The sequence below is a fragment of the Pangasianodon hypophthalmus genome, chromosome 3, assembly GCF_027358585.1.
Source record: "Pangasianodon hypophthalmus isolate fPanHyp1 chromosome 3, fPanHyp1.pri, whole genome shotgun sequence".
NCBI classification, from domain to species: domain Eukaryota; kingdom Metazoa; phylum Chordata; class Actinopteri; order Siluriformes; family Pangasiidae; genus Pangasianodon; species Pangasianodon hypophthalmus.
This window is the reverse complement of record NC_069712.1, coordinates 32292887-32320136: the sequence shown is the minus strand read 5'-3', so window position 1 is coordinate 32320136 and position 27250 is coordinate 32292887. Positions and strand designations below refer to the sequence as shown.

General features: G+C 39.7%; 1 protein-coding gene across 4 annotated transcripts; it reads right to left on the bottom strand.

Moving 5' to 3' along the window:
• Positions 1-1776: 1776 nt before the first annotated feature.
• Positions 1777-26421, bottom strand: ppp2r5eb (protein phosphatase 2, regulatory subunit B', epsilon isoform b). 4 transcript variants are annotated; one of them, XM_034302909.2, is made up of 15 exons: positions 26029-26421; positions 25934-25952; positions 16148-16308; positions 8896-9092; positions 8132-8233; positions 6897-6989; positions 6676-6806; positions 6157-6216; positions 5896-6004; positions 5079-5132; positions 4926-4976; positions 4716-4835; positions 4114-4241; positions 3891-3992; positions 1777-3243 (listed from the first exon to the last, which is right to left on the bottom strand). In XM_034302909.2, exons 3-15 carry the CDS (start codon positions 16302-16304, stop codon positions 3144-3146), a joined length of 1404 nt encoding a protein of 467 aa, XP_034158800.1. In that variant the 5' UTR covers positions 16305-16308; positions 25934-25952; positions 26029-26421; the 3' UTR covers positions 1777-3143. The 4 variants fall into 4 exon arrangements, with proteins under 4 accessions (XP_034158800.1, XP_034158799.1, XP_034158801.1 ...); XM_034302908.2 differs by having other exon boundaries at positions 25934-26420; XM_034302910.2 differs by lacking the exons at positions 25934-25952; positions 26029-26421 and adding an exon at positions 25660-25828.
• Positions 26422-27250: the final 829 nt, after the last annotated feature.

Here is a 27250-nt window from a genome sequence, read left to right as displayed (position 1 = left end):
GTGTCTTCACCAAATATAAATAAAATCTATACAGCATCCTCTTATGCTTAAGCTCAAAATATCACTCACTACATGTGTTATTAATCTTTGCTTATTTTCATAAAGTGTGCCATAATACTGGAGTTGACTGTAGTAATTACGTCAAGATCAGCTGTGACATCACACTCAACACAGTGTTAGCAGTGTTTAATGAAATGTGTGTCATCACAACAGTTTGAAAAAAAAAAAAAAAAAGAGAAGTAAATGTCATGGAAGCGGATTTCAAGTTTGTCTGAGGATTGACATGTAAGGAATAAAACACTTGGGGGAGTGCTGGTATGAGAAAATAATCAGTGATGAGGTGGTGCTGATGTAGCAGAGTTACTGTCACCATCATCATCCCAGAGTTTTTGATTCGTCTTATACGGATTTTTTATTTATTAACGAACAGCAAGTCATAATTTTTTTGTTTACAGTTATGCTTTATGATGTTCCCTCGTTCCCTCCACAGCCTCTTTTTTTCTCTCTTGAAGATAATACGACAAAAAAAAACAACTTAGTGTCATTAGTAACACTTGCTCTTCACTTGTTACTGAGAAACTATAAAGTGTAAACGTCTCTGTCCCAAACATTTAGTAAAGTTACAGCTTTTTTCTCTGACTGCTTCAAAGGGCTGACACTGGATACTCCTTCCACCACTTTCTGACCAATCAGAGTCCAGAATTCGACTCTTTGTGGTGAAATAAAGGTGGTGGTAATGACGTCAGACTTGTGGTACGTTTCCTCACACCTGCGTTAATGGCTAACAGTCTGAAGAGTTTGGTTTTGCTTCCCTCTTGTGGCGCGAAGGAGGAATTGCAGCATTACAGGAGATTTAAATACTCAACACTTGCGTGCAAACGTTTTTCACACGTTTCACAAGTAACAATAAAAGGTAAAAGGTGAAAAACAAATCGAGAAGATTTACCTGAATCTAATATAAATGTGTTTTTCTGACTTACCGCTATGGACCTTTAAGGAGTTCCTGCTCTGTGAAGGGTATTTTCATTTTTTTATGTTGTTACAATTCCCACTGACTCTTAACCTGAACAGGTCTGCTCAAAACACACTCCATATTCAGAAAGACGATAGTGTAAATAGTTTAGAGAAGTTTTAGAAAGTTTAATTTTGTTGTCTCCTACTGAAAGAAACGTTATCGGGACGTCATTTCCTGTTTCCCGTCCGCGTGGTGAGAGAATCGCGCGCGTTCCCACTGGCTTCAGCTGGCGAGTGTAATATCAAGTCATTTCTGTTATGAATATGAATATGTCCAGATTTATAACGTCCCTTTGGAGTAAACATGTTTTTGTAACATTATTATGAGCAAATTCAAGTATTCAAGTATGAAATTAATAATAAAAAAAAAAAATCAAGTATTAAACATTCAACTCATTCAACCAATTAAGGTTCAACCCACTGATGTTGATATAAAAGTGCAATAAAAAATGTTATAAAAGAAATAAAAATGGATTTAATAAAACAATAATGATGCACAATAAAACTTCTGAATATTATGAAAATAATACAAGTATAATTTGAGGAAAATTAGTCTTAATTAGTGAAGCATCTCTCAAGTTACAGGTTTGAGAGATTTCCGTATTTATTTTAATGATTTTCATAATGCCTTATTTATATATTTAATTTTGTCACAAATGTAATAAATTTTTTTCACTGTTTCACCACCATCTCCAGAGAATTTTCCTCTCAAACATGCACGCGCACACACACACACAAATAAGACTATAATGCAATGCCTGGTTATCTCAAAACAGGTTTAATTTAATATGTCTTTATTTTTAAAATAATTAAACATTTGTCATTTCTCCAACCCACTTTGACTTTCTGTCATCATTTATTTCAAGGCTCACCACAAAAAAAAATGAGTCTGGTTGAATCGGAGACCTCCACAATCCCACAATCCCCTCCCCTCTCTCTCTCTCTCTCTCTCTCTCTCTCTCTCTATCACACTCTCTCTCCTTATATATGCAACTAAAAAAGTTCAGAAGGCTGAAATTTGAAAATAAGGAGTAAAAATGGAGAAAGGGGGAAAAAAAAGAAAGAAAATTAAACAGCGAGTGGTGTTCAGTAATACATTTTTAACACTCTGTGACCTTCCCTAAAGAAAAATATATATATTTATAAATGCGCTAAAGGTTCTAATAGATCAATCAACAACAGATCAATGAGCTGCATTCAGTTACAATATTTAACACTGTAAGAAACTCTCACACACACTCGTACACACAAACAATACGAGCTTCTCAGGTTTGGCGCAGGGACGCTGGGTCCTCGGTGTCTTCGCAGCAATGGGGTATATGTATGTGTGTGTGTGTGTGTGTGTGTGTGTGTGTTAGTTTACTGGTACCAGTGCCAGACTGGTGCAGAATCAAGAGAGGAAGTCCAAAAAAACCAACCCAAGAGAGAATGAGTGGAAAGTCCTGGCAGCACCGAGAGAATAGAAAAGAAGTTTGTGTTAATGAGATTGTGATTGTGTGTGTGTGATTGTGTGTGTGTGTGTGTGTGTGTGTGTGTGTGTGTGTGTGTGTGGTTGCTGGTTAGCATTTAGCCTTTCCACTTTAAGGATTCTGCTATTAATAGAGTCTCAATAGATTCTATTAATAGATTATCAGCGACAAGATGAAAGGATGGAAAAGAGAGAGACAGAGAGAGAGAGAGAGAGAGTGTGAAGGAGTGAGACGGTGTGTCTGGACGAGCGTTAGCAGGAACGGATCTTTCCTCAAACGACAGTGGTGAGGGTTCTGTTTCGTAGCTGATTTCATTTTCTCTCCACAGTAGCAGTTCATTTCAAATCCTACTATCGGGTCAAGTCCATTTCTCTCTCCCACTCGGAAGAGCGAACTCTTTTTCTCCATTGTTTTAAAGTCCTTGTTTCATTTTCAGTGTAATATTCTTGAAGGGAAAAAAATATAGCAGGAAAAAAATATTTACAGTGTTGTTGAAATAATGAAAGAGACGACGGAAATCTACAGTAAAGTAAGTCGCACAATACAGAAAGGAAAAAAAATAAGGAAATAAACATAAACGGAAAAAAAGAGAAGGCCTGTGTGGGCGTGGCCGGCGACGTGGGAGTGTGTTCCGGGGGTTGCACGAGAGGCGGGGCGGCGTTAAGTGGGAATAATGGCGTCACTCCGCAGGCCTCTCTTCAGCTCCAGGTCCTCCAGCTTCTTCCACAACTCCTCTCGCTCCTTTTCCTTCTTCTTCTCTCTGTGTGAATGAGGGATGAGAATGAGAGGTGAGTGACTGTTACAGCAGTGTGAAGAGAGTGAGTGAGAGAGGCAAACTGATAGAGCGAAGGTGAAAGAGAGACCGAGAGCGAGGAGGAAGGAGAGAGAGAGAGCGAGCGAGAGAAAGATAGCGACTGAATGAAAGATAGAAAGAGGGACAGACTGAACGAGAGAGAAAGCAGCTGAATGACGGAGACAGAAAGAGATCAAATGAAAAAGAGAGAGAGACTGAATAATAGAGCGAAAGGCAGAATGAGTGAGATAGACGATAGACAGAGTGAATGAAAAAGCGAGCAACTGAATGAGAGAGAGAGAGAAAGGGAGAGAGAGAGAGAAAGCTAGAGAGCGACTGAACAACAGTGAGACAGACTGAATGAAAGAGAGAAAGAGAGAGAGAGAGCGCTAGAGAGCGACTGAACAACAGTGAGACAGACTGAACGAAAGAGAGAGACTGAATGAGAGAGAAAGGGAGAGAGAGAGAGAGAGCGAGCTAGAGAGCGACTGAACAACAGTGAGACAGACTGAATGAAAGACAGAGAGAAAACAAGAGAGACAGAGTGTGTGTGTGTGTGTGTGTGTGTGTGTGTGTGTGTGTGTGTGTGTGTGTGTGTGAGATCACTGTATTACCTCTGGCGATCTGACTTGTAGGTGGCAGTGAGTTCATCAAACAAAGTGCTGTTCATTTCCATGAAGGCTTTCAGGACGTTGTACACTAAAGCTACGATCGCCCTGAACACAGCAAAGAGGAAAAAAAGCTTATCACATAGCAGAAAGGGAACCTCAGATTGCAGGGAATATTTTCACACGTGTGTGTGTGCGCGTGTGCGTGCGTGTGTGTTTATGCACTCACGGGTTCCAGTGCTCTTTGGAGATCCTGTACAAGCTGGCGAACATGATGGGCAGGATGACGCTGGAGTTCTCCTCAATAAGACTCATAATGTACTCATTATTCCAGTAGTACAGTGCTCGCTCAGCCACCTGCACGCACGCAGACACACGCACGCAGACACACGCACGCAGACACACGCACGCAGACACACGCACGCAGACACACGCACGCAGACACACGCACGCAGACACACGCACGCAGACACACGCACACACACAATTTTCATTTCTAGTCAATCATTTAAGAAAAGAAATATTTTGGCAGCAAAGCAGGAAAACTGTTAATCCAGCACTTTTTTTTTTTTTTTTTTTTTTTTAGAAAGCATGTGGGTTGTTTGAGCACACAGAGATAAAGTGAGATTAGAGACAGGACATGCCCACAGGTGTTCAGCGTAGAGTGACGTGAGTGAAGTGAGATGAAAAATCACTGCTGGTGTGAGCGCTAAAGAAAACAGTGTACCTACCAAAGCAGAAAAAACTTCTATTCCTGTAACTGTTATTCTGAAAAGTGTAATTTTTCAGGCCCTTAAATGCCACAGCATCTAATTTTAGCGATGCACTGACCTGGAAGTGAGGGCTGGAGACGCATTTGGAGATCTGCTTGAACAGCGGCTCCTGGATCTTCACAAACTGCGTGGGCTCGATCACGTCCAGAATCTCCTCCAGCTCTCCGAGGAACATCACCTACAACCACGGAGACGCGTTAAAGCCCGAGACACGCACAGCTTCCTGTACGTTCATTCACTTTATTCTCTTCATCTTTAATAAACGCACCTCTTTTTGACTGCACGTCTTTGGCCAGAACTTGAGAAGTCCTCTAATGACCTGCACAGAGGAAAGAGAAATGCATCACCAAAAAGTACATTAGAAGTAAAACGTACCCAGATACAAACACACAGAACAGTGAAAGGTACAAACGGCACTCACTGGTTCTGTTAATGTGGGGTCTTTCTCTAGGAACTGTACAATACAATACGCCAACTGCAAAATAGCAGAAACACACACCGCAACTGACAATTAGACAATCACCACAAACACAGAATACAGCAAATTTCCTGGATTTGTTTCCACGGATTTCAGTTTCCGCTCAAAAAAAACAAAAACAAAAAAAACATTCACTAATGCTGTTTTCCACAAATAAAAAATTAATTACCATTTTTGGAAATACCGAGATGAACCCTGCATCCCAAATACTTTTTTTTTTTTTTTTTTTTTAAACACATTAAAGGTGCACTGATAAACATCTGGTGAACATCATGTAACATAATTACATCATTAAAAAAAAAAAAAAAATATTTGATTAAACGAAGTGTGACATATGCTCGAGGAAAAAAGTGTCTGAGGGGAAAAAAGCATAAACATTCCCCATCTTTCCTGCTCGTACATTTAAACATGGCAGAATAATATTGTAGGGGAGAAATAAACATACAATCTCAAAGAGAAATAAATCGAGTAGATACGGAAGCCCCTCTTCCAAGAGGAAGAAACTGGTGAAAGCCACATTAATGAGATAATTAACGCTATTAATTTGCTCACTGATTATATGGTGTGACTACTAAGTGTCAGAGTTTCAGAAAGATAATGTACTAAGACAAGGGGAAGTGGATGAACTCCAGCCACTGCAGGTTCTGGGAGGCGGGGCTTCGCGTACATGAGTCTGGTAAATCACTATAGACAGGAAATTTTATCCAGTGCACCTTTAATTTGGCATATGAAACACACACACACACACACACACACACACCTGTGCATGGAAGAGCGAGAGACTCCTGACTGTGTGCAGAGGAATCAACACTTTCACCAGGAACTGCTTGTGTTCAGCTTTCAGAGGTAAAGCAAAGCCGTTGATGATGCTGCAGAGTGAAACACATACATACACTGTGCATTAGTGGCACCGTGAGACACACTGAGACACACACACACACACACACACACTGTGTTTTGGAAATGGATGCTGATCATCAAACCAGGAGGATCTGATTACATGTCCTAGTCGGAAACATACCTTCCCAAAATTTCCAACAACTCGGCTACTCCATTGAAGTGCTCAGTTTCATAAACAAAACTACAGAAAAGAGAGAAAAACACTTTTACTAAAAATTACACATCTTTTTGAGAAACAGGTTACAACTAACAAAATTACAATCTTAGCACAAATGTAGTCAATTAGCAGGAACGTGTTTCGTGTCTGATGATTGCTTGTTTAGCTTTAAAGTTATAACATTAACATAACTAACCAGTAACAGAAGTCTTTCTTTTTTTTTTTTTTTAAACTGATCCTGAAGCTTTTAGCCAGAAAAGTGTACAAAAGATAGCAGCTGCTCTGTGGCTCATGGGTGGAGCCTCTGAGGCTGAGATTAGGAAACACACGACTATCATAAATTTTTATGGCCTATCACCTAAAGAAACGGTGATGTGTAGGGTCAGACGTCACACAAACCCAGACCTTTTCAGACTATTCTACTAAAAACTTAAACATTTGAAAGGAAACACAGCTGACGATGAGCATCAACAAATCATTTACCGTAGAAAAATATTATTTATCTGTTTTCGTATAAAAGCCCTCAGCCCCAGGAATTTGCCGTAGATTCTGTGTAAGACTGTTTTCAGGTAGTCTCTCTCCCGCGGGTCCTCGCTGTCGAACAGTTCCAGCAGCTTCACAGAGACAAGAGACACAAATATTAACGAGAGGCAACATATCACAGGACTGATAACGTTTTAGAGGTTTTGCTGTTCAGGACTCACCTGTAAGACAAATTTCTGGTCTATATACTTTTTGGCAATGCTGGGCTGGAACTCCTGACTCTCCAGAAAGCGAATGAAGAACTCGTACACCAGCTGAGAGACACAGACACGGAGAGAAAGACAGAATGCGTTGAGAGGTGGTGAAGTGGGAAGGACAGACGAAGGTCGACAGATCATCTAATAGCGCTTCTTCACCAAAGTCTGTCACGTAACGCTAACAGGAAAGTTAATCAGAAGTTGTGTAGCGAAAAGAAATCAAATAAAAACAGGCATCTGATTTGATGTTAAAAAATAAAACTGAAAGTGCAAGGTGCATATCCAATATCCAAACACAGCTAAGGGCGCCAAAGCCTTCAGTCTTTAGGGCAAATACAGAGAGGTCTGAATGCAAAAAAAAAAAAAAAAAAATGCCAAAGGCCATTTGGGATTTGGCCTGAAATGAAGAAAGCAGAAGAAAGAAATGTAAGCTCAAGCTGAAGGCGCGTGACGACAAAACATGACTGTGAGTAAAATAAGACCCAAAATCCCAGTATTTGAAAAGGAAAAAAAACTTTGACAATCGCTGACAGAGATGTGACTCGAGTCAGAGATGATATCTGACCAGTCGGTGCGCTGCACTGTTTTTAGCTCCGCCCACACGCTTCAGCTCATCTCGCACGGTACCTGGGTAAGAAATCCCGCACGGCTACTTAGGACAGGTACGATGGGAACAGTGACAAGGTGGTGGATTATTCGGTCATCTGGTGGAAGCGAGCAATTAGGCCAAACACAGTGTGAGAAACTACTGCCACCAGGGGGCGCCTGTGTGGTAATGTGGGGTTTTAGAAGCACTGGGGCAAACACTGGGAACCTCTCAATTCACACTTTCCATTCGTTTTGTATTCGCTTTTAAAGAATTAAGAAAGTGAACGAAAGTGGTGTTAGCAGTGTGTTTCTCCTTGAAATATACCTTATTTTAAAAGCAGTCATAAGGAGGAAGAACCATGAGTAAAGACAGAGGGAAGAAGAAGACAGAAAGAGAGAAAGAGAGAGAGAGAAAGAAATAGCACCTGATCTCATGCATAGGAAAAAAAAATTAAAACACTCCAGGAGTTTGAGAGAAAACAGAAGACTGACCTCCTGACCTAATTCATGGACATGTATTTCCATCAACAACTTCCCATACAGTATTTATTCAGTACAGAAACACACACACACACACACACACACACACACACACACACACGACAGCATACCTGTAAATGTGGCCACGAAGCCTCTAAAGTAGGTTCGTCCTCCTCTGGGTCGAACTCGTTACTGTCGCTGGGTGGAAGAGTGCGGAATATGTTGTAGGACACCTGAGAGAGAGAGAGAGAGAAAAGAAAATGTTTTAAAATGTTCTATTATTTAAAGATACTTGTGTTGAAGAATACGTTTTCATAAAGAAATTACTTCTCTAAATGGGAAGCATAAATAAACTTTAAGTGGACCTTGTAAAAACTTCAGAAAGACTGAAAAAAAAAAAAAAAAAAAAAACCCAACCCATTTTTTTTTTTATTATAATTTAAAAAAATTTCTTTCAATAAAAAAAAAAAAAAATGGGTATGGTTTTTAAGAAATACAATATATATTTAAAACATTATAACATTTTTAAATTTGTACTTTAATTTTGTCCCCCCTGGGAATTCAAACGACATTTTAAAATAACATTTTTTAGTTGTATTTGTAATGAGAAATATGTCTGCTATTCAGGGAATTAGAGAACGATCCTCTGGAAACCCTGGAATTTTATTTTAAATAATATTTTTAGTTGCATTTTAAAAATCCTTTGGAGATATGAACAGACAAATTTTTTTTAAATTGTTTTCAATTTTCTAAAGAATAAATTTACTTAATTTCTATCGTATATTGAGCATGAGATTAAGCTGATCAACCACAAAGACATTTTGTCCCCAAAAATCTTTTTTTTTTTTTTTAACGAGGGGTGCCAATAATTGTTGTGCCGAGTCTAGAGGCTCACCATTTTGACGACCTCGGGGTAGGCCTGCTCGGTGAGGTAGCCTCGGCTCACCGTCACGTAGTCCACCAGCTCGTTGAGCGTCGAGCGCTTGTACTCTTTCATCTTCAGGTCAGAGAGCGTGTCCATGAAGTCGAACACGGTGCAGCACTGCTGCAGCTTCTTCAGGAACAAATCCGGTTGCTCCTGAACAGGGACGTCTGATCACACACACACACACACACACACACACACACACACACACAACAAGAGGTTACTCCGTGATTAACGCTCTTAACATCTTCCACTAAACAATGTTGTGACATGAAAATTTGCTACATGCACATGTCTAAACATCATGAGCAATCTGTGTGTCATTTTATGTAAAGAATAAAACACTGCGTTGTGCTGCTAGAGGAAATTAATCAATGACAGGGTCGTGTGATGAAGCGGTGTAACTGTTACCACCCCAAAGCTGATTATTATTTTAAATTATTTTCCAACAACGGCACGTCCTGAAGTGTTTTATTCCTCTTACACCACTGCCAACCATTACAGTCCTACATTAATTAAAGAACACCACATTCTACGCTGCATCTGTTTATAGTCACATTTAACCTTGTGGAGCGTCCATGAAACTATTTAGTTCCTGTGTTCACTTTTGTTATAGCAGCTATAAACAGTCTTTTCCTCACCAGCCTCTTTTTTTTTTTTTTTTTTTAAATCATTAAGACAAAACAAAACGCAGCTTGTCGTGTCAGTGAGAAACCACAAAGTGTAAACTCCTCTGTCCTGAAGGTGTCTGTAAACTTAACGTAACGTCAAAGCGCTGACACTGGAGACTCCTTCCATAAATGTTATATAAACATCTCCTTACAGAAAACCTCACTATATCAACGATTACACTTTTTTTAATAAGTCCCTGAACGAGAATGAGCCGTTCCTATGGAAACCATAACTTATAAGCGCGAGTGCATTAGTATAAACCTGTGATTTGTCTGAGCTGCTGTTATAGAAAATTAATCAACACCTTCTGACCGATCAGCGCAGCAGTACAAGTGGAGTTTTAGTGACTTTCCGACATTTCGAGCTGACGGTTCCTGCAGCGTAGAGAAAGACTCCCACTACTTCTTATAGTATGTTATGAGTTCTTGGGAAATGGATCTCTAGGAAGCAAAGAGACGCACGTATAAAGTAACAACCATGTGCCACACACACACACACACACACACACACACACAGGGAAAACCCCCGAGTCTGTAAATGGAGTAGTAACGGCTTTGGTTTACTGATGGAAAGTATGATGTGTGTGAAAAAGAGTGTGTATCCACGTGTGTATGTTTTGAGAGCAAGAATGTTCCGACAAGAACAAAATGTTCCGACAGGTGGAGTGGGAAATGGAAATGTGCTATAGGTGTATAAGCATTAACAACAAACACACATGCACACACACATATTCAAGTTTTTATACTCATTTTAAATCCTCAATACTGATTATCATGTGTGAATCACCTCGCTGCAGTGAGGCTGAATAAGTGATGAACACACACACACACACACACACAGAGAGAAAATGCCAGCATAGTTCACATTCTTCTCGTCAGAGGAACCGAGAACACCTGCAGCTACAACCTGATCCCTGACTTTCTCTTTTTCTGCCGCGCACACACACACACACACACAGTCTCTAATATCTCACATCTGTCAAGCATGCTCAATACACGTAAGTTGTATTTTTCTGGTATTTTCCTTCACCTGATTGGTCTGATCCTAAAAGCCTAACTAAAGTAGTGCACTAGATAGGGCATAAAGAAGAAGAAGCCTTTATTTGTCACATACACATTCCAGCACGGTGTATTCTCTTCCTCGCAGCTTATTAGGAACCTGGTGGTCAGAGTGCTTGAACTCCTGACCTTCTGACCAGTAACCCAGAGCTTTAAGCGTCGAGCCTCTACTGCAAGAGCTGTTCCAACACACACGCGTAATATACGTCGAATAAGATTTCAAACATGCCTCTGTCTCGATCTCTCAACTAGCTATTGATAAAATAGGAAAACGAATGAATGAATGAATAAAATATCTGCCAGCATTTATAAAACAAATGCTATGATTGAGTAGCCTGAGATTTCCTTAAAAAAATTACAAAAAAAATTACAAAAAAAAAAAATCAATTAAACGAAATAATAAAATTAAAAAATTAAATAAGGGTCAAAAGTTAAGCAAAATTAAATTAAATTAAAATAAAATTATTACAATACAATTCTAAAGTAATATAAAAATTCCAAATAATATACAATTTAAAAAGAACATGAACTTTTAAAATAAAATAAAATGTAAAATAAAATTAAATCCTCCCTCTGAAAAGTGAGAATAACGTAAACATGTCAAGACATTTTGGTCGTGACGGTAATCTGAAGTGCGCACACGTTACACAGCTCACAATCTGACCCCTGAACAAAGTGCACTCTAAACCAGATCTAGCTTTCATTAAAGAGTGTGGTGCGTTTCGTTACTAAACACGGCTCGCCTACTCGAACGGGAAGAGAGACACTGAAACCGACCAATCACAGAACTGACCTGGAATCGTGAGAGTATCTCTAACTTCTCTAAACAAAAAAAAGGTAATGCTGTGAACCAATCCAGTCACCATGATTCTGAAGCTCGTGGTCAGAAAGGTGTACAAAACATATTAGATCCTCTGTGGGTGGAGCATGTGAAGTGGAGAATATTTACACTGAAAGCGATGATTTATGATTTAGAAATCATACTAATGCTAATAAGTAAATTTTAATCATTTTAAATTAATTCTAATAAAAAAAAAACTGTACCAGACTAATGGCATAACTGACAGAAAGAAAACAAAGAAATATCAGCAGGCCCACGTTGGTTTGATTTTCCCACTCTTCTGCCCTCCCCACCCCACATCACCACCCTCCTATACACACACACACACACACACACACACACACACACACACACACACACACACACACACACACACACACACACACACAGACACACACACACACACGCTCACCCTCCCCGTCTCTCCGTCCTTCGTCTTTTCTCTTCGTCACACTCTCTGAGGTTAAAGACGGTCAGACTGCAGGCGAAGTGTTTAAAAGTATAAACTCGGAGCACGGTGTAGTGCTGGTGCATGTGTGTGTAAGAGTGTGTGTGTGTGTGTGTGTGTGTGTGTGTGTGTGTGTGTGTGTGAGAGAGAGAGTGAGTGTGTGTGTACTGAAAGGAAAGCAGCAGTCAGGATCAGGTTACCAGGCACAGCTGACCCCACGGAAACTATGGCTGGGTGGAGAGAGGGGAGGGTCTGGCTGAAATGAAATGACACCCCCAACACACACACACACACACACACACACACACACACACACACACACACACACACACACACACACACACACAGAGAGCATCGTTCCTTTCTGTCTTCAGTTCTATTTTCTGCGCTACTCATTTTAAACTTTCTGCCTTTGAGGTCAGAGACACACACAGAGACACAGAGAGAGAGAGAGAGAGAGAGAGAGAGAGAGAGAGAGAGAGAGAGAGAGAATGAGAAGAATTCACTCTCAACTCGTGTCACTACCTACAACTGCATCTTACTACACAATCATGAGCTGCACAACGACAAGTGACTGATGCTAACAAGTAAGGAATAAAACACACTGTGTCATGCAGTTATGGGCAAATAATCAACGACAGGGTGGTGTGATGAAGCAGAGTTACTGTCACCACCTCAACATTTCTACTATAAAGCGAAAACGTGGTGGAAAAAAAATTACAGCTTACACCGGAGACTCCTTCCATCAATGCGAAATAAGCGCCTCATTAAAGAAAACTTCACCATATCAACAATTACACGTTTTCTTTTTTCATTTAAACAACACGTTAGATAACGCCGCACGCCTGACATACAAGTTCCTGTGAATTATCCGTCACCATAGAAACGATAACGTGCTAGAACGAGCGTGTTATTATAAGCCTGTGACTTGTCTTGCAGCAATACCTTTCCGACCAATCAGATTCGAGAATTCAACAGCGCTGTTAAAACGATTAATAAAGCTTTATAGCTAACAAACTGCAGGTCTAAATAAAGCCTGATGTCACAGAGCCAAAAAGAGTCATAGCTGCGTCGATTTCTTCACAAAAGCAATATATGCTGCGCTCGACTCAAACTCGTAACTCTGAATTACCGTCCTCCAGCTAAATTAAAACCAAAGACAACGCCTCTCAACTCAGAATTCCTCCTCGGAGACCAAGACGGTCTCCTCAACCCAGAGTTCAGCAAGTGACGTCAAATCAACATGGCCGCTCACAGCGGTAGCACTTATTTACTTTTATAAATGAGTTACACTGTATATACAAGCACTTGCTTCAGCTCAATCAACACAGACATATTCACTTGTAAAATTTATCCACTGTTTATACAGTTCACTGTTTTGAGAAGGAAAATATACGTCACTTAGCAAAAATCTAGCCACCTAGCTGTGATAACAACAAACAAACAAAGGCGTTCAATTCAATTCAATTCATTTTTATTTGTATAGCGCTTTTTACAAAGGTCATTGTCTCAAAGCAGCTTTACACAAACAAAAGTAAAGTGAAGTGTGTGTGTGTGTGCCGTCTCTGATGAGCAAGACTCATGTTTTCTCGCCGCTTTGTAGCACGAACGCATAGTAGCGACGAAATGACACGATTCCGAGTTCCACTTGCGATTTAAGTCGAACGCGGCATTAGATTCAGGTAAGGGGCGTGGCCTAAAGTGTGAACATGGAGATTTCCGTGTTGACTTTTTATGTACAAATGGTGTTACTGAGACTGAGTGTGCGAGGCATGATGCTAAACTGGTAGTTATAACCAAGGCATTAAATAGCAACATTAGCCTCGTAGCTCCAGCGCAAAACTAAACATACAAACATGCGTCGACTGATTAGAGGAAAACTGCCCATTTCTCATCTCGTATTTGGTTTGCAAAAAAATTCCATTTTCCAATCATAAATAAACCATGGATAAATAAACTAGCATATAAATGATGAATTTAGTTTCCAGCCAAACAAAAATAACTTTAAAGACAGACCATTTCAGGACCACTTAGATGAAATGAGATGATCTACTGTATATCCACTGCTGCCTGCTCGAGTTCTTTAATCAACTGCGCCCCCTACTGGCTGTGAATTGGTACAACAATTTCAATGTTGATATAATTTAACCATTACTGAACAGACGCAGGAATGCGTTCTATCTCTATCGCACACGTGCACGCATCGCTCTTCTGTTAAAAGATCAGCCACATGTAGAGAACTAACACAACCCCAGTAGTGTAGTGTTTAAATAATAAAACGCCTCGATACTGATGTGAATTAATAACCCAACACTGCTCCTGCACGCGTGTGAGTAATGATGGCACTTTCTCCTGCTCACACGCAGAGTGTTGACCTTTCATTAAAAAGTCAGACTGAAGCAGTGAGCTGCTTAAATGGGGCTCCTGCTGTCCTTCCTACCCATAATCCTCAGCGAGGGAGGGAGACAGAGAGGAGAAATTCTCCAGGCGCATGAGATTTGTTATGCGAAGTTCACCAAGCGCTGTTATACGCAATCGTCTGATATTCTGATGGCGTGGAAATAACACACAGGCGTCAGACAAACCAGATAAAAATTCACCTTTTTCAACAAACGTGCCCTGAAAGATTTTTTTTATAAGCCAGCAGGACAAGTTACAGGTCACACTTGTCACTTCATATTTGTGTAGGTGAAATTTGCGACACGAAACCAGTAAAACAAGTCTCGTGACTACGGGGAAACGATGCATGGATACGACGATAACTCTGGCAGAAGATCTCATTAATGACAAGAGTATCATGATACGATACTATATACAGTACTGTGCAAAAGTCTTGGCACCCTATTTTTTTTAGTACAAACTTTGTTATAGATTTTTATTTCCTGACTTCTACACTATTGATTCAGTACAAAAACATTTTAAAATTCCAAACATTAGTTTTCCAGCACACAATTAAATGTTACAGAAAACTGTTTGTATGTCACTAAAGAAAGCAGCAGATTCCATAAGAGACACTTTTCAGATAAAAACATAATGAAGGCTGCTGGGTTTCGCTGCAGAAATAAGAAGCGAGTCGACAGTCAAAGTCTCCAGAAGAACTGTGGCTGCTTCTGCAAGATGCTCAGTAACACTTCCAGCTCATTTCCTTATAAAACTGCACACACTGCACCTCAGATACTGCTTTATTTATTTAAAGCGAAGGATCGTCAAATTAAATACTGACTTTGTTTCATTTATTACTGTTTACTGCTTTTTATAGGATTTTTTTTTAATGTAGAAACATTTAGTTTCATTATATTTGAAGGCGTCTTTGCTCTACAGCATTTCTTTGCATGTGCCTAAGACTTTTGCACAGTACTGTACATCACGATATAAAGGTTAAAAAAAAAAAACTGATCCTAAACTAATCCTACTGATCCTAATCCCTGATTAATTAATATTTAATGCCTACACAAATAAAAAAAAAAGAAAAATATTTCCACAAAAAATTGTGTAGGATTTTATTTATGTGTATTCTTAGAAAACATCATGATATCAAGATTCATTCGTTTTATTCGGCAGCGCTGTTAAATTCTGGATTCTGATTGGTCAGAAGGTGTTGATTAATTTTCTATAAAAGCGGCCCTGGCAGTAGAAGTAGTAGTTACAACAGTATAACTGTTGATATGATGAGGTTTTCTTCAAGGGGACATTTATTTTACAGTTATGGAAGGAGTCTCCAGTGTCAACGCTTTGTAACAGTCAGAGGTAAAGCTGTAATTTTTATCGTACGATTTCGGGTTTCTCGGTAACTTGATGTGTGTTTCTGCTGCGGATTGGCACCAAGAGGAACTAACTGTGATTGAAGTTGCACTGAGCAGCACCAAGAATAGCAGAGGTTCAACACCAAGACGTTTTCAAAAGATGCTGGATTTTTGGATTTTTTTTCTTTTTTGCTTTTCAAGGTGCGAAACTGGAGGCATGGAAGGATGATGAGACGTGGATTAGATGTAATCAAGAAGTTTTAATCTGAACAAAGGCCAGGTCTTAGTTATGTGCAATAGAAGACACTGTAAATAATAAAAAGCGGTTTAGAGCTGATTATTAAATGAGGAAATGAGACTAATGTTGATTTACAGCCAGCACAAAGTACTGTACATACAATCAGAGTGATACAGAGATAAAACGATAAGGTGTGTGTGTGTGTGTGTGGGTGTGTGTTACCTTTGAGCAGAGGGAGGGGAGTGAGCTCGATGGGTTTACCCTGAGAGCGGAACTGCGAGGAACTCTGCGAGCGCTTCTGCTTGGCCTTCCTGACCGATTTTCGGGAGAACCCATCTACTTTGTCCACCGACGGTGGCGAGGTGGCTGTTGAGGACATAGCCCTGAAAGACACGGACAAACTGATATGTCACCAAACGCCTCGCTGCATCAGCCAAGCGGGTAAAGTATGAGGATGTCAGACCTGCCAACCCTGAAGAACCACAATGTAGGGGTGTGCTTTCACACCGGGTGCAGAATCTGAATCAGAGCAGAATTGATACTTTTGGTTGTGTTTTTTTTTTTTTCTCACGGCACATAATTAAAGCAAAAAAAATAAATAAAAAAATCAATCAACGAAACAAACAAAAAATGCAATGGCTGAGGGGCATGTAGGGCTGAAAACGCATGTGTAAAACCCCTTTATTCAATGGTGCACACAGAAAAAATTAAACAAACCTTTACCAAGTGCACGCAGAAATCATAAAACAAAAAAATATCACGGCGCCGAGAGAAGCTGGAGCTGCGGTCAACATATTCCTCGATATGTACAGAAACAGCTGCACTTCTTGTGTATCGCGTCCACCGTTTATTTTTTAATTTTTTTGTTTGTCGGTCCAAATCTCTAGAACACGTCACATTTCCGCAACACTTAGCTCTGGCCTTTGCCTCGGTTCGCGCCTCGTGACTCATTCCAGTATCTCACACTTACAGACAAAAAAGTTGTCTGCGACCCAAAACACACACCATGTCTGGTCCACTTTCTAGCATTTGGGTTGATTCAGGATCAACCCACACTAGAGCTCGACTGGAACCATACCGAAATGAAAAATTGAAAAAATTTCACGAGTCTTGCCCTGAGGAGAGGCTTCTGTCTGGCCACTGTGCCATAAAGCCCCGATTGGTGGAGTGTTGCAGTGATTTCTGACCTTCTGCAAGTTTCTCTCATCTCCACACATGATCTCTGGAGCTCACCCAGAATGACCATCGGGTTCTTGGTCACCTCTCTTACCAAGGCCCTTCTCCCCGATTGCTCAGTTTGGCCGGGCGACTGGCTCTAGGAAGAGTCCTGGTTGTTCCAAACTTTTTCCATTCAAAAATTATGGAGGCCAATGCGCTCTTGGGAACTTTCAATGCGGCAGAAATTTTTTGTAGCCTTCCCCAGATCTGTTCCTCGACACACTCCTGTCTCTGAGCTCTGCAGACAGTTCCTTTGACCTCATGGCTTAGTTTTTACTCTGAGATGCATTTTCAGCTTTTAGACCTTATATAGACAGGTGTGTGTCTTTCCAAATCATGTCCAATAAATCAAATTTGCCACAAGCGGACTCTAATCAAAGTGTAGAAACATCGTAAAGACGATGCAGTGAAATGGGATGCACATGAGCTAAATTTCAACTGCCACAGCAAAGGGTCATAGCTTTGTCATTACGGGGAATGGAGTGTAGACTGACGTGAAAAAAAAAAAAATTAAAGCATTTTAGCATAAGGCTGCAACATAACAATATGTGAAAAATAGTTTCGATATATTAGGGCTGGGCAATATATGATATAATATCGATAACATGATATATTACACTATAAGGCCAAAAGTATGTGGACACCTGACCATCACACCCATATGTGGTTCTTCTCCAGACTGTTGCCACAAAGTTGAAGTACACAATTGTATAGAATGTCTCTGTGTGCTGTAGCATTACAGTTTCCCTTCACTGGAAGTAAGAGACTCAAACCTGTTCCAGCATGACAATGCCCCTGTGCACAAAGCGAGCTCCATGAAGACGTGGTGTGTGAAGGTTGGAGTGGAAGAACTCAAATGTCCTGCACAGAGCCCTGACCTCAACCCCACTGAACACCTTTGGGATGAACTGGAACACCGACTGAACCCCAGACATCCTCACCAACATCAGCGCCTGACCTCACTAATGCTCTTGTAGCTGAATGAACACAAATCCCCACAGCCACGCTCCAACATCTAGTGGAAAGCTTCCCAGAAGAGTGGAGCTCATTATAACAGTAAAGGGGGAATAAATCTGGAATGAGACGTACAACACGTACATACGAGTGTGATGGTCACAAACGTCTGGCTTTATAGCGCATGTATACGCCGTTAGCAATGTTGTAGTTTGCTAGTAGAAAAAAGAAAGCACTAACACTGACTTGTACATGACCAAAAAAGGACAATGTGACAAATCCTTTCCACTTTAATGTCTGTGAAAATGTGTTTAAATAGGTGCTGCATTTAGGACGCCCCGTTTACAGTCACTGCGAGTTTAAAGACGTTAAATAATCAAAAACAAACTGTGAACACTTCCGTCCTTTTATGCAAAATCACGTCGCTTATTTAAGATTAACCTAATTAACAACTTAAGCTCATAGTGTGGCATAAAAAAGATGGAACACAAACGGCAAGTATTTGATTATTTAAGTATTTAAATGTTGTGTTGAGCGTGTAAACCATCTGTAAACTGAATGCAAAGATGTAAACTCCCTCTCTGCACAGCCTCGTGTACTCTGTACTGAAATAAAGCTGAAGGATTGTCTCTCACACTACCAGACTTCCTGTTGACTTCCTATTAAACTCTGATTCACTCTTGCGTACACACTCCGCTCTTCTTTTCTCTCCTAATCTCCTCGCGTGTGTTATGTAACGTCACTGAGAGTGCTCCTCGGAGACTTAATCCTTAACACTTTAAGGCTATTCATCTTCATGACTTCTCAAAGCACGAGCTAAAATTATTTCCCTTAAACAATAAGGATAATTTATTTATTACAGCCATTTATTACACAGTTACGGGCAAAGGGCTGCATCTTAAATATCGACAAAGGTCATTACAGAATGTTTTAATGGCTTGAACGACTCTGCAAGTTTCCAGACCTGATTTGAAGAAACGCAGATAAAACAGTTGAAAAGTTTGTGTTTTGTCACTATTAATTTCTTTAACATACGCTATTTCACTCGCAAACTGAAAAAACATCTTGAAATTAAAATCCTCTTCATTTCGTTGAGGGTGTGCAAACTTTTGCACTCAATATTATATTCCTTACTAGCTAAATAACTCTGTATCTAGTCATCAGGTAGAAGTAACAATCGAGGTGCCATCACTTTGTACGCGGGTCTACACGTGACAAGTCTCTTGTGCGCTCGGCCCATCCAGCGTTTTTATTTTGATGAGAAACGATAGTAGCTATATACACACACACACACACACACACACACAGTAACTTCTACAGCCAACTAGCTAAACACAAACTAAATTACAAACTACTCAGTGTGAAAATCGGTTGTTTGAGCTAACCGTACTAGCTACTGTATGCGCACTCACCAGACACACCAACGATCTCTCCTGCTTCCTTCCAAGCTTTATTTTCCCCCGTAACGTCTTTATACACATTTAACGAGAGGTCGTACATGTCAGGATAGGTCAGAAGTTCAACCCTGGGTTCCTCCTTTCATTTGTTTCAATAACCGTCCAATCAGAACAGAGCTCAGTTACATATAGCAGTCTTTACGACACTAATAAAAACGGCTGGTGTAATTCTGACAGAAGCAGAGAAGTCTGTTTTGTTTTGACATAAAACCACAAAAATGTTACAATAAATTATTTATTTCATAAGAACATTTTTGTAAGTAATAGTGCCTCAGTAATAAGGCATTAAACAGAGTCAATGTACGAGATGATAGAGTTGCTATTTATCTTTTATGCACTATTTAAGCTCGAGTATATAATGTAAGAGGATGTGAGCATTGTTGCTCTTGATATATTGTATATAGGTCTATTGTTAACTCAGCTGTATGAAGCTCAAGTGCACTTGGCAGCAGATTAAAGCTCTCATAAACAATTCAGACATGCTGGCTAATGTTTGATTTGCTTAATAAAGGCAAAGCTGAGCATTATTCCTTGGTTTTACTTTGTAGCCACAAAAAAAAAAAAAAAAATTTTTTTTAAAATGAACGCAGTTGTGTGGAAAAACCCGAGACCCGGCCCTGAGTCAGAACTGTGGGCTTTCCTGCATCTCATCAGCACACCACTGGCATGTGGGCAATGCGATATAATAATCTAATATAACACCATATTGATATAATGTGATATTCTTATATCTTTTTAAAGATATAATTCCAAACTCAACTGATTCAGCTGATTTGTAGTGAAACTTTAAAACAGTAAAATGCACAACATGGAGCTTCCATTTGCCAAGTGGTCTAGATAATAAATTTACGATTTGTGTTCTTCGCAAAGTTTCGATGCGGCTCCTGCATTAAACAAATAAAAATTTTTGCAGATAAGATTGAAGAAACAAACAAAATTTATTTTCGGGTTGGAGCGTTCGAGCATTTAACACGATGTTCCACCGAAATCCAGGATGTTAGATTGGGTTAGATTTTACACCATGAATCTTTCACTCTGTTTCATCACTATTTTCAGTAAATGCTTTTCCATACATCATACAATCAAGACGTATTGATGAGTGTATCATTCCTATACGCAATTCAGTGGATACAAAATTATCCTTTGTATCATCCCGCCAAAATATATAAATATACAGTGTGTCCCAAAAGTCTCCGTACACAGGGGACTGTGTTTATCAGCGTCGCGTCGGTTGTGTCTTCGTCAGTGGATGTTCGTAGACGTCCACTTCTCGGTTGGTCCGCAACACTTCCAGTATTTTTGAATTTGTTAATAAAGTTTGGTAACAGTGTCATGTGTGATAAGCTCGCCATGTTTCCTGTTAAAGTCCATCGCAACCTTGTGACAGCTTCCCGATCCAGCCATCAGAATGATTTCAATACCTTCTTCTTTTGTCAAAGGCTTTATTAAAGGCTATCTGACTAAATATGTATATAATATAAACCAAAGATGAAAAATTGTGGAAGACATTTTGCTAAAAAGTGTTAATTTCCCCTCTGTATGGTGACTTTTGGGACACGCTGTATATAATAAAGTGTCAGTTGAGAAATCACAGGAGCATAATTCATCTGCATGTCAGAGTTTCTGAAAAACACCTCAAGCGCTCACCAAGCTGCTACCAAACCATCATGAATCAACAGGTGATTCATTTTACAATCATAGTGAACATTTCCTGGACTGTCATGACACAAAAATGAGTCATAAAGGCATAACTGGAGTGTTTCCATTAGGCACGGCGCACGCCGACAAAAGAATTATACAACATTCTTGTGCGTTTCACGAGACGTCACGCTGTATAACGGCGGCCATTTTGAGGAGTGACTACATCAGTGTTCTTGAGTCTGTGCTTCATTAAGAAAATTCATTTTCGTTTGTAATAACGGTAATCGAGCACGAGCAAGCTACTGTACGTTAGTTAGCTGATATCGACTTAATGACCGTTTTTTCTTCTCCTGATAAAACACGCTGGGGTTTGTGTTGAAGCTCTGGTAGACCTAGCGGTGGACGATCATATCCAAAATATCATATCACAATACTCAAAGATATTTCTACGATACACAATACGCATCACAAAATATATCTTTGCTCATCAAGTGGCAGAAAAACAGTAGAGTTGCATTAAAAAAATAGTTCATTGTCTATTTTGTTTAATGCCTACAAAAATCATTTGCATTTTCTTTTATGTAATATTTAATATTTTTTAATAGCAAAATAGCATTTTATTTGTAAAAAATAACTCAAATGTATAAATTTTGTATAAAATATTACAAAATTTAAAGACCAAATCTGCTGTCTTCAGTTAGCTTGTAATTATTTTTTAAAAATAATAATAAAAAAATTAAATGACGATATTATGATAGATATAACATTTCATAAAAATATAACGTGACATAATTTATCACGATATCCAGCACTACTGCGTAAGGCAGAAGAAACAAATACCTACATGACAAACGAATACTGGAGTTTTCTAATTATTCAGGTCATTGCTATCTAATTTAATATTCGTCTCTTTAAGACTCAGTGCTGAATATTTCAAATTATGAACTCCTGCTCTTCTATATGCACTTGTACAGGTTCACTCCAGTGTCGGCGGCGACTCGTGGCGAATTTGCATGTGACGCTGCTTGTGGTTATTGTGCATTGTGTCTAAATATAGTCCTGACTTTGAATAACAAACTTTATCACAAAAGCTGAGGACGTTCGACGACCTTGAGCTCTGTGTATTTGACCGTTCGTTTGGCGCAGGATTAGTTAACATGGAGATTCATCTTAATGTCTGGATCTTTCTGATGGATGCCAGAAAACGAGTCTGTTGCTTAGCACAGCTTCAGCACTGTGAGCTTTTCTGTGCAAGACACACACACACACACACAAAAAAAAAAATTTAAACATCCTGTTTTTAATAGTTTCTGCTGTTGAGTTGAGAAAAAGGTCTGTGATTGGTCGATTGAAATGTCAGTCAAACAGACCGTTCCAGTGAAATTAGGTGTTTCTTCGTCACATTTAGTGATCAAACGAACCAAATTATTGCAAAAGCTAAACGTCTGGCTTGTGAGAAAGCACCATAAATAATAAGAATATTCAACCGGTGATATTCAGCGCACACGTTATTATCGCAAACACATTCAATTAAAAGTTTATACTTCGTCAGAATTGCTTCTGAGAGCCGTCTGAAAGGAACTTCGGAAAGCTGTGTGCGTTTGGTGTTTTATAACAGTGGGAGGAGCTTAGCTGTCCATCAAACAAAAGGGCTGGGCTGCAAACAGCAAGGCGTGATTTGGGAGAGCGCACATTTTCGCGAGGTTTCGACTCATATGAGGATGCTGCCGTTTTTGCTTTGGGTGTATCTGAGGATGATTGTACACAGTCGCATTGTCTTAATGACTAAATCGCATTTATTTCAAAGCGTGACTCAAGACTTTTGAATTTTACTCAGAAAAACGGAACGCTTATATACGACTCCAACTTGTACCACATTAGGACTTTAACTTGCGCAGGAATCTTTAAAAATGTAGCTAGAGTCTATGTTAAAAGTTATAGTTTGTTTTATGTTCATCCTTCTATTCAAAAACATGTAGAAAAAAAGAGAAAGCAGTGTAACTCAATGGTTTTCGCTCAACGATTTGAGCAATAAAATAATTTCTCTATTCAGAACTGATCCTGAGCTCGCGTTACTGTCTGTGTGGAGTTTCCCATGTTCTCCTCGCGTCTTTGTGGGTTTCTTCTGGGTTCTTCCGGTTTCCTCCCAAAAACATTTGGACGATCGGTGACTCTAAATAAAATTTGCTACAGAGGAGAAGAAAGCCCGAAGACACAGCTCTTTTCTAGGTTTCCTAAAAGCACGGAGTGTGAGATCTTGATCACTAGCTTCTACAGATTTACACACAAACTGCTGACCGCAAAAACAGAGTAGCAAAGAACCACAATATAAACAAAACCTCTGCACATTTATATAAGGAAAATTATATGTGTTGAAGGTGCAAACGTCAGGAGAAAGCGGCTGTGGACCGCAAGCTGGGTGTAAACGTTTAGCTTTATCAAACCCTGACTGTGACTTTAAGCAGAGATGGAACAGTCCATCATACACGCCTGGACATTAGAGACTGCGACTACAGACGCCTTTTAAGATTATTACTTTGACAAGATCCCAAAACAATCATGTCAGGATTCTCCAACGGCATCAGAAGGTAGCATGAAGATCCTCTAACGACAGATCCGCGATTAAAGAACTGTACTACGTTCTGTTTACGTCATCTATCAGCACTGAAGAAAACGGTCTCGCGTAAACACTCGTAGCAGCCCTGAGAGCTCGCCTTCCTCCTGCGGGTGGATTTTAGATGAGTGTCTGAGATTTCAATCAAGATTTCATCTCACGCTGCCAGATCTTTGTCCAAAATTTAAGACATTTTTTTTTATCTGTGACAGCAAAATCAGACCAAAAATCTGGATCTCAGGAAGAAATCACATGGCAAGATTAAATCAGGCATGAATTATTGGTAAGAAAGGAGAAGAGGCGTGGCCACATGGGTGGGAGACGCCTTCCTGAGAGAAACCTTTGCCACCCCAACTCTAATCTGTTTCCCCCAAAATCTAGCTTGTGTTGCTGATATGAATCTTGAAGCCGATATGAATCTTTCATCATGCATTTTGCACACAAGGCAGGAGAGCAGAGTTTCACTTAAAGTCTCAACAAAACATTTCGAGAGTTTTTCCTCATGAGTTTATTCGGTATTATTATTGACACATTTCCGTCTGAAACCGGAAATCAGAGGGACGGCGTGTTGTATAGCGTGTGAAATACACCGACCCCCCTGACCCCTGTCTAAACAAACGTAACAGTAGCTTAGAAAACTTGTTAAATAGGAAGAACAGTGAAGCATTCATGAGCCTTTTTTTTTCTTCTGCAACTGTGGAGGATTTCTCTTCACCGTCTGTCCACTTTAACGAGGATGATATCCTAAACAAGATGATATCCTAGACGAGGAAATGTCGTGGATGTCTGGATAAAATAATATTTCTGACGATATATAAATAAGGACTGCGTTCTCGATCGGTACGAGTTAGCAAAATTCCAACACTAAACACCCCCAAATCGATAAAACACAACCGAAAACTCACATAAACTCCACTTTCTTTCAAATGAATGAATTTTATCTCGATCGAGCGACAGCCGGAAAAGCGGATGGTGAAAGAGACGCCATAAACACAGCCGTAAACACACACAAACCATGTTTACCGCTATCGAGCTGCTACTGTAGAGCAAGACACACCCTTGGGGGCGGGATATAATCGTTCTAGAGAGCATTTTATTGGACGAACACAAGAGCAGTACAGGATGAGTCATGAAAAATATTTTCTTGTGACTGACAGAAAAAAAAAATTCAAACAATATTTCCAAAACTATTTTTTTTTTAAATTATACTATTAAATTGTCCATAACACTCACAGACAGGTACAAAAAGGTTTTGATTTTACATAAAAGCAGGGTTAAGTGCACTGTGACAGAGTTTCTGGGTATCATCGAGACACTTAAGTGACTAAATAACAGGCCCGAATAACCGAAAAAGCCTCCATCACTGACGATTTGACATGGCAAATTCTCCCAAGGATGAATCCCAAACGCCTTAATAATGCCTCTATAAGCACACTACATAGTGCACATATACACTAAGCCACATGCACCCTATTTAGTGCACTAGGTGTCCATTTGGGATTCGGGATAAAAGTGAGAGTTTTGCCATCTATCTAGGAAACAGAGCTAGAGCTCCTGAGGCCTACACAGGCGATTAGCATTATTAGCAAACAAAAAATCACAAAATGCATCATCAGCACCACCAAAATATGTTCATAATTATGATTTGTAACATCTTCCATCTGAGGTCGTGATCATATTGAGCTACTAGAAGCTTCTATGGACGTTTTTGTTTAGTTTTATCCGTCCTCGCGAGCTCCACCAACGGCTAACTCGCTAACCGGTTCAAAACATTAGCTGCTAATTTCTTTCTTAAAATAATAAAACAACACAATGAATAACATTACAATAAAACAAGCTGCTTCTCTCACCTGTATCCGATCACCGTGTTTGTTTGGTTAACTAGAAATTAAAAAAAGAAGTCGAAAAGAAATAATGATCTTTGCAGGCTAGCTAACTCGCTAGCATGCTAACCGAATTCCAGCTCGCGTCTTGCTAGCAAAGGAGCCGCAAAAGGAAATGAAAACAAGCAGCGTGAATGAATAAATAAACAAACAAATAAACAAACAAGTAAACAAAAACAATTAGTGTGAATTTAAAAAGAAAAAGAACGTAAATTTTAAAAAAGATAGGAGTTTGTTTTACCTTTTGATCCTGTGTGTTTCTGGGGAAAGAAGGAGGTGATTAAGAGGAGTGATCCCGTATAAACAGTTTTTATTATTATTTTTAAATTTATTTACTTTGCTTAAAAAATATGTTCCCAATCCTGCTTAAACGTCCTGTTGGAAAGCAGACAAAATGCAAACAAAAGATGCAATGTTGGCTTAAAAACTGCCAATCTTTAGAGCATCTAGTGAAATAATCCTCAGTGTCCCATCAATGGATGCATTAAAAAAAAGAAAGAAAGAAAGATGCGGTTAAAATAAACACATTTCCTGATGGTGGATAGAAATCCCGTGTGTTTAGCCGTCCTTTCCCGCTTATTCTTCCTTTCCGATTGTTTTTTCTTGTATTTAAATTTATTTAGGGCGATTAAATCGGTTCACCCTATTGTCAATATTGCTGGGCTGAGTCCATGGCACACACACACACAGAGATCAGGCTCAACCGTGCTGGTTTGTGTGCCAGCCCATACTCCACGCTGATTGGTCGGTTTAAAGTTTCTCAGCGATACGATTGGACAGTGTGGGTGTCAATCATAAGGGGGGGGCGCTAGAACGCAGAATGAGTATAGGTTGCCGAGAACAGAACGAGGGGAAGAAAAAAAAAAAAACACTGCTGTCAACCGGCGAGAGATGGAAAAAGAGGTGGAAAAAACTGAAATGAGGAATGAAGTTAGACTTGAAGTGAGGCCAAGCCAAACCCCAGCCGTGTACGATTCATTACAATGCGGCGCGATTTGTTTTGTTTGGTTTGGTTTGGTTTTGTTCTAAAGAATCCCATACATTTGATTCACTTGATTCATACTTCCACACTTCCTCAAGTAAATATTAGATAAGGGAAGCTCATTCACTCACTCTCTCACTCACACTCACACACACAGTGAGTCTCTTCTCTCCTTTTTCTCCTAGTTTGCCTGGATTGAATCTTATATGTATCAATATGATTCGATGGAGTCGACTCTTTTAGGTGTGCGAGTCATTGAGAGTCGACTCGCACATACGACTCCTCTGTTTTTGTTTTGTTTGGTTTTGTTTTGTTTTTTGTCATCAGTCAGCCAACTCCAATCTGAAATCGATGCTCATGAGGAGCCTCATGATGACTAACACACACTACGCATTACACACATTACAGCTCTAGTCAGTGACTGGACAACTACAACCAGGTAGAAGTGTCTACAAAAGTATTTAACTTTAGACACTCTCTCTCTCTCTCTCTCTCACACACACACACACACACACACACACACACACACACTACCAAATCAGTTCCATATGCCACAGTTTATAGGTGAGGAATAAA